This window comes from Thalassophryne amazonica, chromosome 1 (assembly GCF_902500255.1).
Source record: "Thalassophryne amazonica chromosome 1, fThaAma1.1, whole genome shotgun sequence".
NCBI classification, from domain to species: Eukaryota; Metazoa; Chordata; class Actinopteri; order Batrachoidiformes; family Batrachoididae; genus Thalassophryne; species Thalassophryne amazonica.
The window spans coordinates 52,701,615-52,719,360 of record NC_047103.1 but is presented as its reverse complement, the minus strand read 5'-3'; the positions used below and the strand labels follow the sequence as shown (position 1 = coordinate 52,719,360).

The 17,746-nt window shown below is 40.2% G+C and overlaps 1 protein-coding gene across 1 annotated transcript in view; it reads left to right on the top strand.

Moving 5' to 3' along the window:
- Nucleotides 1-17,746, top strand: part of ncoa2 (nuclear receptor coactivator 2) — a 296,306-nt gene that overhangs the window by 179,211 nt on the left and 99,349 nt on the right. Inside the window, exon 8 of the mRNA XM_034169909.1 lies at nucleotides 14,167-14,268. Coding sequence (XP_034025800.1) covers nucleotides 14,167-14,268 — 102 coding nt within the window. The remainder of the gene's footprint in view (nucleotides 1-14,166; nucleotides 14,269-17,746) is intronic.

Genomic DNA, 17,746 nt, shown 5'->3' with positions numbered 1-17,746 from the left:
GCCGGAGACCCCGGCTCCTTGGCGGGGGCAGACCCCCTGCGAATTTTCCTCGGATTTCACAATTTTCATTTCACAGCCCTGGTCTATGCAAGCGAAATTATGTTCATTATGAGTGTTGTCATTAGTGCCTGATTAGTGCATGGTAAGTAATTTATCCTAAACTTATGATCTGTTGTTTTTTCAAACTTATGCAAAAACAAATCCTCAGAAAAAAAATACAGTATGCGATAGTTAATTATTATTAAGAGCCTGTTCTTTCATATTTATGAATACATTTTACCACATTGCAGTTGTTTTTTTTTAATGAGAACTCAACCTATCATTCTTTTTGAGTTCTATACATGTGGTGACACCTTATTTACACCAGGATGTTAATAAAATCAATGCTGGCTATTCTCAGAATAAAGTACTTGTATCCACAGTTTCAAATTGTATAAGTCAAATGGTGTCCACTTTATGGTCTTCTCAAAACATTAAAATTACTGTTCTGGATGCTCAGAATGCATCTGAGCTTATCTAGAAACCGTTGGCTTCTGGGGGCCTAAAGCGGCCCCCAGACTCCCAGCCTATGGGCTTCAGCCCAGCAGGCATCGCACTTTGTTCCCCCCAAATTTGCACCCTTGCATGAAAGAGTGGTGATAGGAGCGGACTTCAATGGGCATGTTGGTGAAGGGAACAGAGGTGATGAGGAAGTAATGGGTAGGTATGGTATCAAAGATAGGAATGGGGAAGAACGGATGCTTGTTGATTTTGCAAAAAGGATGGAAATGGCTGTGGTGAATACCTACTTTAAGAAAAGGGAGGAGCACAGGGTAACACATAAAAGTGGAGGAAGGTGCACACAGGTGGACTACATTCTTTATAGGAGATGCAAGCTAAAAGAAATCAGAGACTGTAAGGTGGTGGCAGGAGAGAGTGTCGTTAGACAGCATAGGATGGTTGTTTGTAGGATGACTTTAGAGGTAAAGAAGAAGAGAGTGAGAGCTCAACAAAGGATCAGATGGTGGAAGCTGAAGGAGGAAGACTGTTGTGTGAAATTTAGCGAGCAGGTGAAAGAAGTACTGGTTGGAGGGGAAGCAATTTTGGACAACTGGAAACGTACTGCAGATGTGGTGAGGGAGACAGCTAGGACAGTACTGGGTATGACATCTGGACAGTGGAAGGAAGACAAGGAGACTTGGTGGTGGAATGAAGAGGTCCAGGAAAGCATAAGGAGAAAGAGGTTGGCGAAAAAGTTTTGGGATAGTCGGATAGATGAAGAAAGTAGACAGGAGTACAAAGAGATGCGGCATAAGGTGAAAAGAGAAGTGGCAAAAATGAAGGACAAGGCATATTGCGAGCTGTACACGAAGTTAAATACTATGGAAGGAGAAAAGGACTTGTACCGATTGGCCAGACAAAGGGACAGAGCTGGAAAGGCTGTGCACCAGGTTAGGGTGGCAAAAGATGCACATGGTAATGTGCTGACAAGTGAGGAGTGTGTGCTGAGAAGGTGGAGGGAATATTTTGAAGAGCTGATAAATGAAGAAAATGAGTGAGAGAAAAGACTGGATGATGTGGTGAGAGTAAATCAGGAAGTACAAGAGATTAGTAAGGAAGAAGTGAGGGCTGCTATGAAGAGGATGAAGAGTGGAAAGGCAGTTTGTCCAGATGACATTCCAGTGAAGGCATGGAAATGTCTAGGAGAGATGGCAGTAGAGTTTATAACCAGATTGCTTAATAAAATCTTGGAAAGTGAGAGGATGCCTGAGGAGTGGAGACGAAGTGTGCTGGTTCCTATTTTCAAGAACAAGGGTGATGTGCAGAGCTGCAGTAACGACAGAGGCATAAAATTGATCAGCCACAGCATGAAGTTATGGGAAAGAGTAGCAGAAGCTAGGCATAGAAAACAGTTGAAGATCTGTGAGCAGCAATATGGTTTCATGCCAAGAATGAGCACTACAGATGCAATGTTTGCTCTGAGAATACTGTTGAAGTAAAGAGAAGGCCAGAAAGTTACATTGTGTGTTTGTGGACTTAGAGAAAGCTTATATAGGGTGCCAAGAGAAGAGCTGTGGTATTGTATGAGGACGTCTGGAGTGGCAGAGAAGCATGTTAGGGTAGTGCAGGACATGTACAGTAGTGTTCAGAATAATAGTAGTGCTATGTGACTGAAAAGATTAATCCAGGTTTTGAGTATATTTCTTATTGTTACATGGGAAACAAGGTACCAGTAGATTCAGTAGATTCTCACAAATCCAACAAGACCAAGCATTCATGATATGAACACTCTTAAGGCTATGAAATTGGGCTATTAGTAAAAAAAAAAAAAAAAGTAGAAAAGGGGGTGTTCACAATAATAGTAGCATCTGCTGTTGACGCTACAAACTCAAAACTATTATGTTCAAACTGCTTTTTTAGCAATCCTGTGAATCACTAAACTAGTATTTAGTTGTATAACCACAGTTTTTCATGGTTTCTTCACATCTGCGACGCATTAATTTTGTTGGTTTGGAACCAAGATTTTGCTGGTTTACTAGTGTGCTTGGGGTCATTGTCTTGTTGAAACACCCATTCCACGGGCATGTCCTCTTCAGCATAAGGCTGCATGACCTCTTCAAGTATTTTTGACATATCCAAACTGATCCATGATACCTGGTATGCGATATATAGGCCCAACACCATAGTATGAGAAACATGCCCATATCCTGATGCTTGCACCACCATGCTTCACTGTCTTCACTGTGAACTGTGGCTTGAATTCAGAGTTTGGGGGTCGTCTCACAAACTGTCTGCGGCCCTTGGACCCAAAAAGAACAATTTTACTCTCATTAGTCCACAAAATATTCCTCCATTTCTCTTTAGGCCAGTTGATGTGTTCTTTGGCAAATTGTAACCTCTTCTGTACATCTTTTATTTAACAGAGGGACTTTGCGGGGGATTATTGCAAATAAATTAGCTTCACACAGGCATCTTCTAACTGTCACAACACTTATAGGTAACTCCAGACTGTCTTTGATCATCCTGGAGCTGATCAATGGGTGAGCCTTAGCCATTCTGGTTATTCTTCTATTCATTTTGATGGTTGTTTTCTGTTTTCTTCCACGCGTCTGTTTTTTTTGTCCATTTTAAAGCATTGGAGATCATTGTAGATGAACAGCACCTGTGTATAAGTTTTCCCCTCTCCAGTCAACTTTTTAATCAAACTACACTGTTCTTCTGTACAGTGTCTTGAACGTCCCATTTTCCTCAGGCTTTCAAAGAGATAAGCATGTTCAACAGGTGCTGGCTTCATCCTTACATAGGGGACACCTGATTCACACCTGTTTGTTCCACAAAATTGACGAACTCACTGACTGAATGCTACACTACTATTATTGTGAACATGGGATTACACCAAGGATCAACTCTGAGTCCTTTCTTGTTTGCAGTGGTGATGGACAGGTTGACGGATGAGATCAGACAGGAGTCCCCATGGACTATGATGTTTGCAGATGACATTGTGATCTGTAGTGAGAGTAGAGAGCAAGTTGAGTCCAGTCTGGAGAGGTGGAAATATGCTTTGGAGAGAAGGGGAATGAAAGTCAGTAGAAGCAAGACTGAGTACATGTGTGTGAATGGGAGGGAGCCCAGTGGAATAGTGCAGTTACAAGGAGTAGAAGTGGTGAAAGTAGATGAGTTTAAATATTTGGGGTCAGCTGTTCAAAGTAATGGAGCGTGTGGTAGAGAGGTGAAGAAGAGAGGGCAGGCAGGGTGGAGTGGGTGAAGAAAGGTGGCAGGAGTGATTTGTGACCAAAGAATATCAGCAAGAGTGAAGGGGAAAGTTTACAAGACAGTAGTGAGACCAGCTATGTTGTACGCCTTAGAGACGGTGGTACTAACAAAAAGACAGGAGGCGGAGCTAGAGGTGTCAGAGCTGAAGATGTTGATATTCTCTTTGGGAGTGACAAGAATGGACAAGATTAGGAATGAACATATCAGAGGGACAGCTCAGGTGAGACGGTTTGGAGACAAAGTCAGAGAGGCAAGATTGAGATGGTTTGGACATGTGCAGAGGAAGGACCCAGGGTATATAGGGAGAAGGATGCTGAGGATAGAGCCACCAGGCAGGAGTAGAAGAGGGAGGCCAAAGAGGAGGTTTATGGATGTGCTGAGGGAGGACATGCAGGTGGTTGGTGTGACAGAGGAAGATACAGAGGACAGGGTGAGATGGAAACAATTGATCTGCTGTGGCAACCCCTAACTTGAACAGCCGAAAGATAAAGAAGATGCTGTCCATTGATTGGCTCAAAGCTGCAGTCCTCATGCTCCAAATATTAAAACCTTTCACACACGGAGTAAATCTCAAGTCGTAATCTTACCTGTTCATTTCAGTCTGATTCATCATCACAGCCTGGGAAAAACCTATCCACATAAAGCGTCCTGATGTTGGAAAACGACATCTGAAAATACTTGAGTTCCTTGTCGTTGCTGAAGAAACATTTTTAAGAAGCATTTTAAAAGAATCAGTCTGTTTTGCGCATTTCCCAGCCTGACCCAGAGAACGCTGGTGCTTTGTGTCACAACACGACAATGAACTTATTTTAAAAGTTGAAAGAGTCACAGCACTTCATTAATTCATGTCAGCGTTTTCCACAGGCATCAGTCTATTCTTCAGCATTCTGCATGCATTGAAAGTAAGTCCCATGAGCCACCAAGAAAAAATAATACAAAATAAAATTTTAAAAATATTACTCTGTTTGACCTCCGTGTGTAGAAGAGACTCGCACAACAGTGTGCGTGTGCTTGATGATGTGCTTGTCAATATTTACGCATTCTGCCAGCCAAACAAAAGGGTTCTGCCGGCAGTTGAAACGCAAACCAAGCCAGACTTAACTGTTCCAACCCGTACCATACCGTGCAGTACTGACCCAGATCACTCGGTGGAAACGGGGCTGTCAGCATACACTGGCTAAATCGTCAAGGCGTTACAGTTGCATTAACGTATTCAATATATCCAGCATATTTGCCGCATTTCTCATACGTCGGCATACGCTGGCTAAATCGTCAAGGTGTGACAGGGCCCTTATGAGCATTTGACATACTGTGCTCAAAGCGTGACATTTGGCCAAAACACAATTGGTATACGATCCCCCCCCCAAAAAAAGAAACAAAACAAAACTTTGCACTATGCTGGAAAGGTGCTCATTTGCAAACTGTCATGATTGTCTGTACCAATGCAGTGTAAACTGTGCATCTTTTTTGCAGTGACACTCTATAGTTTAACATTTAACTGTTACTACAAAAAAAAAAAAATCAGATTCTAGCCTTCATTTATAAAGTATACTGTGGTTCTGAGGTAGTTGTCTGTGCATCAGTAATCTTGTGTAAAGGAGAACATCAAGCATTTGAGAATTGTGCATTTTTGCGTATTTACGCATTTTTAAATTTCTTCCAAAGTGTTTTGCATGGGGTATAAATCTGTCTGTTTTGAAGGCACACATTAGATGTCGTAAAATGTTCAGTCATAATGTTCAGTGTTTGTAAAATGTACAAATCATAGGCTTATACAGTACAACAGTAAATGGGTGCGAATTACGGAGCCCTGGAAGTGTCATCGCAAAATGTTTTGCATGTGGAGAGAATGTGCGCACGTTTTATTAGAAATGGATGTGGTCAGGGTATATCATCATGGTTTGGGCGCGCAAGGACATATAGAGAACTCTGGCTACCCAGCATGGCATCATATGGAGTTTAAGCACATTAAAAAGGATGCTGAGAGCGAAGGGTCTCCCCATCGTGAGGATGACAATTTAGGTCATATCATTTTGAACGAAAGGAAAACGTATGCACATTTTATTATAATTCGAGGGTTCAATTAAAGGAAAACGTGCGCACGTTTTATTATAATTCGAGGGTTCAATTAAAGGAAAACGTGCGCACGTTTTATTATAATTCGAGGGTTCAATTAAAGGAAAACGTGCGCACGTTTTATTATAATTCGAGGGGTCAATTAAAGGAAAATGTGCACGCGTTATAATTCAAGGGCTTAATTAAAGGAAAACATGCGCACGAATTATCACTTCCATTAAAACGTGTGCATGAATTATTAATTTGAGAGCATGTTTTATTAATTTGAGGGCTCAGTTAAAGGAAAACGTGCGCACCAGAAAAAAAAATACCACTTTAAGTGACCTCTCCTGGGTTCCATAGCGAATTGCCTTTAAGCGAGCAAACTTAAAAAAAAAAAAGCTTGCTTTGTAATGGTGCCAAACTGTAGTCTCTCTGCTTCTTTCTTCAGTAGGTTAGTGTTTAAAGGACATGTTGCACGCTACTTAACGTCCCGGTTAGCAACACATCATCAAAGTATTCATAATTGTAAGTCTGTTTGTGCAGATACAGTAATAATTAGTGGTCGGTGATGTATTTTATTGCTAATTATCCCTCTCGCTTGGTGAGTTAGCAGGTGTATTTCTGGAAAATGTCTTACTCAACATTTCTCGGCGTGACATACTTTTTTAGAAAGGCAAAAACTCCCCGATGGCTGACAGAGTGAGATGAATGCTACTTTGTCCAAGCTTCTGAGCTTTCAATCGAAAGTGATGGCTTGGATTTACATAGAATGTACAGACTGACAGGAGGTGACATACTTCACCCAGGCACAGGCAGCTAAACGGAAATGCATGGAGGCTGCAGCAGCCACAGCTAAGAGAGCTAGACAGTCTTATATTAAATCAATGCACAAAAAAGCACAGAAAGCAAAGGCAAAAATAAACCTGCGATAATATTGATAACAAGTACCATAAATTGCAACATGGAGCTTTTGACAATCTTGAATGATGAAAATAGGTTAAATTCTTTGAGAAGTATTTTCATGGAACTTAGTCAAGGTTTCCCACATATCTGTTCATATATTTTCAGAACTTTTGCATAGAATCTTGTGCATAAGTACATGCATTTTATATCATGTACAACAAGGCAACCATTCTCTTATTAAAATCATATGAGAATTGCAAGAAGCCATCTGGTTAAAGTTGCATGCAGTATGGTAGTATCCTATGAATGATACACAGTTAAATTTTTTTGCTCACTGCACTTTTTTTTTTTTTTTTTTTTTTTATTGCAGTCAAATTTAATTATTAGCCAGATGTTTTGCAAATTCACTACAGAAAAGCTCCCCACTGGTTCTTGGGAGCATTAGCATGGATAAAACCCTTCAGGCTCCTTTTGTAACAGTATATCAACACCCAGTATGATAGCAACAGTTTTCTGTAATGAACATTTTACTTACAGGGCTTGACATAAACCAATTTGCCCCACTGGCCCACAGGGCCAGTAGAATTTAGAAGTTAGTGGCCCACAGCGTGGGAGCATTGGCCCATGGTTTTGCAGGTGAGAGTTCATGATATTCCACCTTGAAATCCTGCAAATAAAACTGCCTACATCATATAAACCAATCCAGAAAAAAACATAAAATAGTCTATGGACCATGAAGTTAAAAGAAAAAAAATAGAATTTATCAGAGGGCATTCTCAAGTGTAAAAAAATTAAAGTGACTCTCATAAAATTTAGAGTGCATTTTTTAAGCAGCCCTCAGAATTGGCTAACTCACAGTCAGAAATGTAAAATACAGATGTATGTCCATATCAAAACTAAAAAGTATGCCTTGTCTGGATTGGAGTTATAGATCTAAAATTGAACAAAAAATATGCTTGGCCCCTTTGCTAATGTTGTCACCATGGGGTTTCCACACAGGCAAGCTGGTTAGACTTTTAAACTAGCTTCAAAACAGCCAGGGTCTACCAGGACCAAGCATATACTTTACTTACTTGTCAGCATACGACGGATAGGCCCTGCAGATTTGGCAGAAAACCTCATTCTTCTCTTGGTCATGACCAAGCCACGGCCATTTCTGTGGCCAGGTCGGGACAAAACCTCTCTTTCCTCGTGTTTCTTTCATATAGCCTGTCTCTCTCCCTTAACTCATCATCACTAAACTTCCTCTTCTGGCCAATTCCTTTAGCAGGGATGCTTATTCGCCGTCCTTCGACGGTTTTCCATCTTTTTGTAAATTCTTGCCGTCTAAAAGAAATGCAGGGGTGTGAAAAATCCGTGGATCCGCAAAATTCCGCGGATTTCATCATGGGGGGGGGGAGGTTGTTAGTGTTTTACTCTGTAATCATGATTGTCACTGAGTTTTTAAAATGTCTATCGCAAAGTGTTCTTTAACGACATCATGCAAGTTTTATAAGACCGCGGCAGTCCGCGGACACTCGGAGAAAAAAAAAAGCCTGGCTGTTGCGACAGTTGTCGTAAAGTGAGACTGGTTGGTTGCTGCGGCGACGCTGTGTGTCTCCTGCACGTAGCTTAAGCTGAAGGTAGCGTGTGGACATCGCAAACCTTTAGAGCGCTAAAATTTTTAAAAGAAGACTTGTGCAGCATGTCTGTCACAGACCGATGTCGGACAGAGAGAAGATGGCGAGAAAGATTGTTTGAAAAAGTCTGATAAGGACAAGAATCCGCGGAATTGTCGCTGGCTTCATCAACACACCTGAAAGATAAAAGAAACGGGAAAAGTGAACTGTGCCCTCAGAAAACTTGGTAAGAATTTTTCTCTCTCTGGAAAATAAACATTTTGCTGTTCAAATAGGATTTTAGAAAAGATTATGTGACTTTTTTCATTAATCTAGACTTTCTTTCATTGGGGGAAAAAAGACTGGCTTTGAATGGATTTAGGCTGCATGAATTTACACAAGAATGTAAATGAGTTTTTATTAATGTAGACGTTTTTCATGGGAAAAAGACACAGTGGCTTTGAGTGGATTTACAGGAATTTACACAAGAATATGTGGCTTTTTTACTATAAGGCATGTTAATCAAGGTATGTCAATCAATAAATAAATTTCTGTCTAAAATAAAAAATAAATTCAGGTTCAGATTCTTAGAGATGTTTGGACTCAGACCTAGATGGATAATTTAAACAAATTTAACATTTTATTGTTGTGCATTATTGAATGAATAATAGTAATCGAGTGGCTTCAGTGTTATGGTATGATATTATATGATATCTCTTTACCTAGTCTGAAAGCAGTTATAAAGTTATTTATAACATTTTAGTTGAGAGTTATGATTTTTAATTGCCTAGTCTTTGAGCCCAATCACAAACAAACTAAATACGTAGAGTTTTCATGAAGATTTAGCTATATTTGTAAACTGTTGTGTTATTATATTCTGTACATGCTCCTACAGGATGGCACAACATGCATTCAAAAGCCACATGTTGTGCCATACTGCATGAAATCGCAAGAGAAATCTAACAGCTGTTTCAGGTCCAAATTTAGTCTAAAGAATGTATTCTCAGGTATTCTCAAAACTTTCTGGGGGGGGGGCATCCCCCCCCCCAGGTTTTCCAAACGCCTATTTCATTCGGGGTAACTTTTGCTGTCTTGAATATTACAGATGAGTCACATTGCTGTCTTTTGTTTTTTTTTTTTTCTTCTCCTAAGCATCCATGCTTTAGAAAAACTCTTTCCTGGTTGTTGTCCGGGTTTGGGTGGATGTAGTTTAAACATATTTTATTTCAAATTTCAAAGCGTTCTGTTAGATTTGCGTCTTGTTCGTCTTCGTTTCCTGCAGCTTCCCGCACATTTAAAGATGGCAACGAACATTGCCGAAGATCGGTGACGGAAACGGGCAAGTGCACGCTCCATGCATCGACAACATATATTTCAATATGTGCGAGATTCTTCGGGAGCATGGAACGTGGTTAGGGATGAGTATTGATAAGATTTTATCTATCGATACCATTATCGAGTCCGCTTATCGATCCAATTCCTTATCGATTCCCTTATCGATACCGCTTGTGAATTTTCTGTGTACTAAAAGTAGACTTTAAAGGTTTTCTGTGTCAACAGCATTTTGTTGATTCTTAAGGTAAATAAATATGAAATTGGTCACTGGATTCTTAAACTCTGGACCTAAATAAACTACATGGTGGCTCCTTGATCTCTGAATATAAATAGAAATAAACAAAATCTGTAGTTTTTGTCAAAAGCATTTACTTTCAGACATTATTGGCATGAATGTCTTTCCATACCTCTGAGCTGAGCTCTTGCACGTCAGCATCAGTTTAATTCATAAAGAATGCAGGATGTCTCATTTTGGGAAGAAAAAAAATGTTTTAGTCGATTGTTTATTTTGTGTATTACAGCGTTTGGAAAGAGGTGTCATTCAAGGGTGCAATTTAGAAGTAGAAATTGGGGGGGACAAAGTGGGAGGCCCGCAGGGCCGAAGCCCATAGGCCGGGGGTCTGGGGGCCACTTTAGGCCCCCAGAAGTCAGCGGTTTGTAGATAAGCTCAGATGCATTCTGAGCATCCAGAACAGTAATTTTAATGTTTTGAGAAGACCATAAAGTGGACACCATTTGAGTTATACAATTTGAAACTGTGGATATAAGTACTTTATTCTGAGAATAGCCAGCATTGATTTTATTAACATCCTGGTGTAAATAAGGTATCACCACATGTGTAGAACTTAAAAAGAATGATAGGTTGAGTTATTAAAAAAACTGCAATGTGGTAAAATGTATTCATAAATATGAAAGAACAGACTCTTAATAATTATAAATTATCGCTTACTGTATTTTTTTTCTCAAGATTTGTTTTTGCATAAGTTTGAAAAAACAACAGATCATAATTTCACTTTCATAGACTGATTTTGGAGATCAATAATTGCTGATGGGTTTTCTGAGGTCCCAGATAGCTTTTCTAACTTTCAGAATTTAGTAAATTAGCATATGGTCCATTGATACTTATGTGGAGACACTAGTCCCTAGAGGCAACTATTTTTGGTTTCAAATCTGGGCAAATGCAGTCCCAGAAAATTCAGAATGTGACAAACAAGAAACAGGTGTTGTAAACAAGTCATTGCTGCTAAAAATACAAACTTGCAGAAATAAAGATACTATTATGACATGGTTTTGCACATAAGACTGACATGGTTTGCACATAAGACTGGCATAGCATGTTTCAAGTACACACATATATGTCAGAATGTGGGGGGGGGGGGCATACCATATTCTGTCCCCCCCGGTTGAAAAGGTGGGGGGGACATGTCCCCCCATCTCCCACCAAATTGCACCCGTGGTGTCATTTTATTTAAAGTGGCAGTTCGTTTTGAAGTTATTCATTCTGACCGGACTCGGTCTCGGCAGAGAGCCACGCAGCATTTGGAGCTGTGCCATTGGAACAAAGGACGATTCTCGTTTCTTGACTGCAACAAGACAAGATCCCACTTAGCGACTTTAATCTGCACAAAAATTACTCAGTCACGATTGAGATATTTTAATGGCTTTGAGAGGAGTTAAGAAGCGGACTTGCCGCTTCTGAAGTTATTATTACTAATGTTGTTGTTGTTGCTATTATTATTAATATATAAATAAAAATAAATTTAAAAAAATTACAATTTTTAATACATTTGACTCTTTTACGACAAGTGCTGAGCCATTAATTATTATACAGAAAACAAATGCATACAAACGTGCTGAAATGCCAACAGCTAATGCTAACTTTAACATTGAAAATGCCATAGACATGCTAACGCGTTAGCATCGGCCCCATTTTTAAGTTATAAAATACATCTATCAACTTTTTCAGAAGACCATAACAGATCGGTTTAACATAAAAGGGTATATATTACTCACAGGCATATGCTCTTTGGGGTTTTAGCGGGGAAAAATTAAGATAAAGTCCAACTACCCAGCGGATCCAAGCATTGCTTCATGCTTCAAAGTGCAGTCGCTCTGCAGAAGCAGTTGATTACAGACCCGCTGTAGGGTCTGCAATCATTGTAGAGACATGATCATTTTCCCTACAAAGACCCTCAAAATCAACGGCCGCTCTGAAGGACCGATAAGGGAATCGTTAAGCAAAAAGACTATTGATATCGGTGGATCGAATCATTTCTTAACGATATCCAGCCCAAGATGCGAGATGTGGTCCTTGGTGCTAGACCAAAACAAACAAAGAAGAAGAAGACCAAAGCAAACATGGTGGACTTGGTGAAGTTTGATGACACGGAGATGTGAAGAAATTCGACTTTGCCGCCGCAAAATGTGGGAAAATAAATAGAATTTTGCGTATTTTTGTAGTGGCCCGAGCGGGCCATCATTTGATAAATTGTACTGGCCCGTAATGGCCCGATAGTGGGCCAAATCAATGCCAGGCCAGTGGGCAAATGTCTATGTTGAGCCCTGACTAATCATATAACTATATTCTGCAAGTACTAATGTAATTATAAAATATTAATTTGGTATATTACATGACACTTACTGTAATCTGAAGTTTGACCTAATTTAGGTGACTTTTGACCTCAAGCGAAATCCTGAAGGTCAATTGCTTATCCCAGGTAATGGCTTATAAGCAATGCCTATCACTATGTACATGCCAAATTTAGAGGCAAAATTTCAAAAATTGCGACCAGGAAAGGAAAGCTTAATTTAGTGTTTAGCCTTCCTGTGACCTTGACCTTTGACCTTGAGATTGATCCTTTGATTACTGAAAGGTACCTTACTAGGGCTGCTATATGTGAAGTTGCAGAAGTCTGCGATGTAAACTGTGCTGCACAGCAAGTTAAAGGTGAAAAATACAGTGATTACAAACAAACAAATATACTGACAAACATATCTTGCCAAGACGGAGTTTTGAGAACATAATGGGGTTTTGGGGGGGGGGGGGGGGGGTATATCCTAGGACAACTAAAATAAACTGTTTTTTTTTTTTTTTTTTTTTTTTTTTTTTTTTGAAAGGGTAGATGGTAATTTAGGTTCAAACTCAGTGAATTTATTATGAATAAACAATTACAACTTTGTAAACTTGAGATGTTCTGAAGCTTACAACTGGCTTTGTGTGCGAAAAGTGATATGCTGTATGTAACTGATCACAAACAACACTGTGCCACACAATGAAATTCCTGAGAAGTGGCACATGGGAAACAAAACACTGGGTGGCTTTTGTTAAAGCATATTCATGATCATTCCTCTTAGATGTGGGTCTGTGGCTCCAGTATAACAAGTAATGGGGAAATGAGAGCAGAGAACGACTGGAGCTTTATTTCATCTGTCGTCGTAAGTGTAAACATCTGTTGTTCCTATTCCTCTTGATATATTTTAAATTCCATCTTCCCTGCTTTCTTCATCATTGAGAGTTTTCTGGGCATTTCCAGTGGTTTTGTTGTATTTTATTATGAATGTTCAATGTTCTAATTTCAGTTTATTTCCAAAGCCTATTATTAAAATTATTCAGTACTTTAAAGAACACTGTGAGCAAGTACAATATTCTTCACCTCACAAATTCAACTAAATATTCAATGAACACAAAATTTCACCCCTAAATATAGTCTCCTTCCACGCTATCTCTCTGGGTTTCTTGCCAACTGTAGTTTTGCAAGTATAATTCAGGCCAGAAGTGTAAGAGTGTGTGTGTGCAGGGATTTAGCCAGCTATCAAGACAAAAAAGGAAGGAAGGAGAAGCAGAACTGGAAGCAAGAACATCAAGAGAAAGTCACCAATTTAAAAGCTGGACCACCCAAGAGTCTTTGTTTACAAGTTCAGAATGTGAGGAGTGTGTGCGTTATCCCAGGCACCTTTGCCAGAAGCATGCGGGATTGTGGGTATTATTGGCACAAGAAAGTTAGATGTCTGGATTTTTGGGCTTGACCCAGTACTGGACTTGGCAGTATTGTTCATATGAGTGTGTCTTAAGCAGATATCATGATTGAGGGATGACTGTCTAGAGTGTTGAGCCAGGGAAAGTGTTGGCACTTTGTGAACAATCAGACACATTTACGTGAGCACACATGCATGCACTCGCACATGTACGTGCACACCTATAAAGGTCACACTTCATCATTTCCCTTGACAGCAATCGCTGCGCCTGCTCATGAAAGGAGTAGAGTCCTGATCCCCATGCTCATTAATAACTGTATTAATTATGCTGCCTGGGAATAACGTGCATTTCATTTTCTCTCCCCCACCTCTTGCCATTTTCACCCATCCTCTTTTCTCTTCCCTTTTTTTGCTGTTCCACCCCTTCATCCTGTCTCAATCCTCTGTTGCATCTTTGACACCTTTTCAATTTTTCTTTTTCCTACACTTTTCCCTGTCTCCACTTTTATCTGTTTCCTTCCACCTCCCCCACTCTTGTCCTCAGATTTTCAGTCATGCCTGATCTGCGTGGCTCGCAGGGTGCCCATGAAAGAACGGCCCATCCTCCCAACGCATGAGAGCTTCACCACACGCCAGGATCTGCAAGGTACAAAAAGCAGTCGCAGATAGGATCTGACAACAAAAATAACATGGACCATTTGTACCAAATTATTTTTCTTTTTTAGACTTAAAAAGAAAAACGCTGTAAAAGCTGGTACACTCCAGTAAGTGGTTTGTATAGGTGACAATATTGTTAAGTACACTGAACTGAGACAAATTTGGTTAACTTTCAAACATGAATTTGACGTTAATATTTTGCAACTGGCCAGACTCCGTAGTGTCATGTTTAGTGTCATGTCAAGTGACTTTGCCTTATATTGTGTTCATAATTTTGCAATGCAGGGCTAAAGTAGTGAGGTTTCCAACAAGGTTACACAGTGTTACGACACTTACTTAAAGTGGCACATGTAATTTTTGTCCATGAGCAGGGAAGTTATTTTTTGAGGGTACAAATAGAAGTTTAGGTACTGTCATTCAAAGGTATTCCAATGATAGAGGCTTTGCTCGTGATGTCACAGGTCACGTGCAGAGCGGTACCACCCATAGCTGCAAGTCAAGTTTAGCCAGTCACAATACATTTGGCTGTGTAAACAACCCATCTCAACTCATCGTTCCTGTGTTTTTTGCTGTTTTCTCCACTATTACATCATCAGTAGGGTTAGAAATAGTAAAATAATAAAAAAAAAAAACTAACGTGCCACTAAAACATTACTCCTTTTGTTAAGGAAGCCCCCCCCCCCAAAAAAAGAGACTCGCCTGGTTTTTCTCCACAATCGCATAGCAGCGTACACAACATTCAATAAAGTTAATGACAAAAAATATCACAAATGGTAGGTTTAGCAATAGTCAAAAAATAAATAAATAAATGCACCACAGAAACATTACTTGTGTCGCTACGGAAGCCATGAGGGGACCACGAAGACGAGAGTGAGACTACGCTCGGTTTTTCTCCACAATCACACAGCAGTGTACACAACATTCAGTAAAGTTAATGAATAACATTTTGACTAAATACGATTGTGAATATGCAAGTCTGCAGTCCTCAATGAACTTATTAAATCCAGAGGGTACTTACACGTGCGGCGATAACAATGTCGCTCCAGGTCCAGTCAACTGCTGCGTACAAGCATCCAAAAAAACGGCAATTTTGTCCTTGTATCACAGTAATTCAGTGCCAGAAAGTTGCCTGATATGTTCACTTACTCTGCTGTCAGGTTCAGACATGAGTTTTTCTCAAATCTTGCCCGACGCTTTGCAGTATGTTTGTTGTTTCTCGTGTAAATAATCCTGGAAGCCCTGCGCATGACCGGCAGCATGGTGATGGGGAGTGGCCCGGAAGTGGCCAGGTCACGTGACTGCAAAGCCTCTGTGGATCATTTTCGTTGGCAGTGGGACTTGCTATGACTTCAAATTTGGGCAACTGCTCTCCATCTGTAAAGACTAAATAACAGGTAAAATTTAAGTGTGAGAGACTGCATATGTAATTTCAACTTTGCTTTGGCAATTAATTCCTACCAGATGCCAAATATCAGGAGTATATCAGATAGGACAGCTGATGCCAAATATCCAGATGCCAAATATCAGACAGGAATGACTCCTGTCATAAAGGTCTTGTCATGTTTGTACCAAACTTTGCCCAATGTGAGTCAAAATAATGCCAAATAAAAAGAAATCAGGATTGACAGGCAACCTTCTGGATGACTTGGTCAGAGGTTTGGTAATAGAATTGTTGACTACTTGTACAGAGTTCGATGTATTGTTAAGATAGGCAAAAGGTAAATTGAGTAATGAAGGTGGGAGGATGTAAAAGCAGAAATACTTTTAAACCAAACAGTTTACATGCTGGTGGAATGTAAATACATGCTGCACACCCAAAATTTTGAACAACATTGGACAGAGAGCTTCCTTTGTGGTTGTGCGCTTGTTTTCCTCGTCTTATGTGCTTTGCCTTGTATGTGTATACTTCTATGGCACTCATGCATTCTTTACCTGTGGTTGTCCATTTGGCTTCTGACTAGTCTTCTGACTAGGCTTTATCACAGTGGGAGGAGGTAGAAGGGTCCCTAGCTGATTGCTCTGATTCATCATGCTGTTTTGGCTCCTCTGCTGCCTGGTCCTTGTCAGTCTCACTGGTACTTGGAGAAGGATGTAGAGGAAAGGCAGCCCTTCTCCCATGTGTCACTGGGACCTTCTGTTTCCACTTCCCTCCATTCATTGGCGGTATGCTGAAAAAGAAACTGGAGATGTGAGTCACTGTGAAGCATACGAATAGTAATGTGCAATGGCCAGTCTGATAACTTTCCTCCTGCCTGCACATTTGTCAACCATTTTGTCCTCTGCTTGTTTTTTATTTATCCTGCGGCTGTCTAATGGTTCATTCTGGGCTTCTGATTGGCCAAAGCTCCAGCACAACCTACACAAGGACCAACGCAGCTCTATGTCTTGGAAGAAAAAGACAGAGCTCGTTCTCTCTCGCTCTCTCTCTCTCTTTTAACAAGGAGGTGCGGTGGAGTTTGTTGTCCTCGCACATGCTGGATTTAAACAGATCTCTGTGGAAATGTGACGTCATCTGTCCATTAGCACTCCAACTCCCCGGGAGACTGACAAATTTGCCAACGTACCAAATATTTAAATATGCAACTAATTTTTTTGTTCTCACTTATGATGTGACACAGCTATAAGCGATTTTTGCCACAGGATAAATTCTTTCAATCCATTGGTAATCTGTTTACTCAACCCACCATAGTGTGACAATACCTTTTACGGATACCATCAAACATACCAGCCATCAAAGAAGTCATAATCGTCTATATACTGCATAATCAATCAATCATTCAATCAATCAAAGTTTATTTATATAGCCCTTTCCAAAGCCCAGAGGGTGACCAAAGTGCTTCACAGTCAGATAAAAAACATAGAGAATAACTTAAGACAATGCGACAATAAAGCAAATTTAAAACTGACACATCAATAAAAATATACTTCCAAAATATTTGCAGTTAAGAACCGAATAAATTGTCAGAGCGCTGGTGGTTGCGCAAAAGCCATTCTAAAAAGGAAGACTTTTAATTTAGATTTAAAAAGACCCAGGTTGGTGGTGGTGCAGACCACAGGGGGGCTTGTTCCACAGTCTGTGTGCGGCCACAGAGAAAGCCCGGTCTCCCCAGTGGTAGTATTTGGACTTCGGAACCTCTAGTGCAGACTGGTTAGAGGACCTTAAAACTCTGGTTTGGTCCCAGTGTGTCAGAAGCTCGGCTAAGTATGGTGGGGCCAAACCATTCAATGCTTTCAAAACAAACATAAGAATTTTAAAATCAGTTCTAGCCCAAACTGGAAGCCAATGCAGAGTGTGGAGGACTGAGGTGATGTGGTCGCATCTACGTGTATTCGACGTGCTGCAGCATTTTGGACCAGTTGAAGTCAACTGAGAGAAGACTAGGAGAGTCCATTGCAAAACCCATTGCAGTAGTCCAGCCGAGAACTAATAAAAGTATGAATGGCTTTTTCCAGATCTACACTATTTT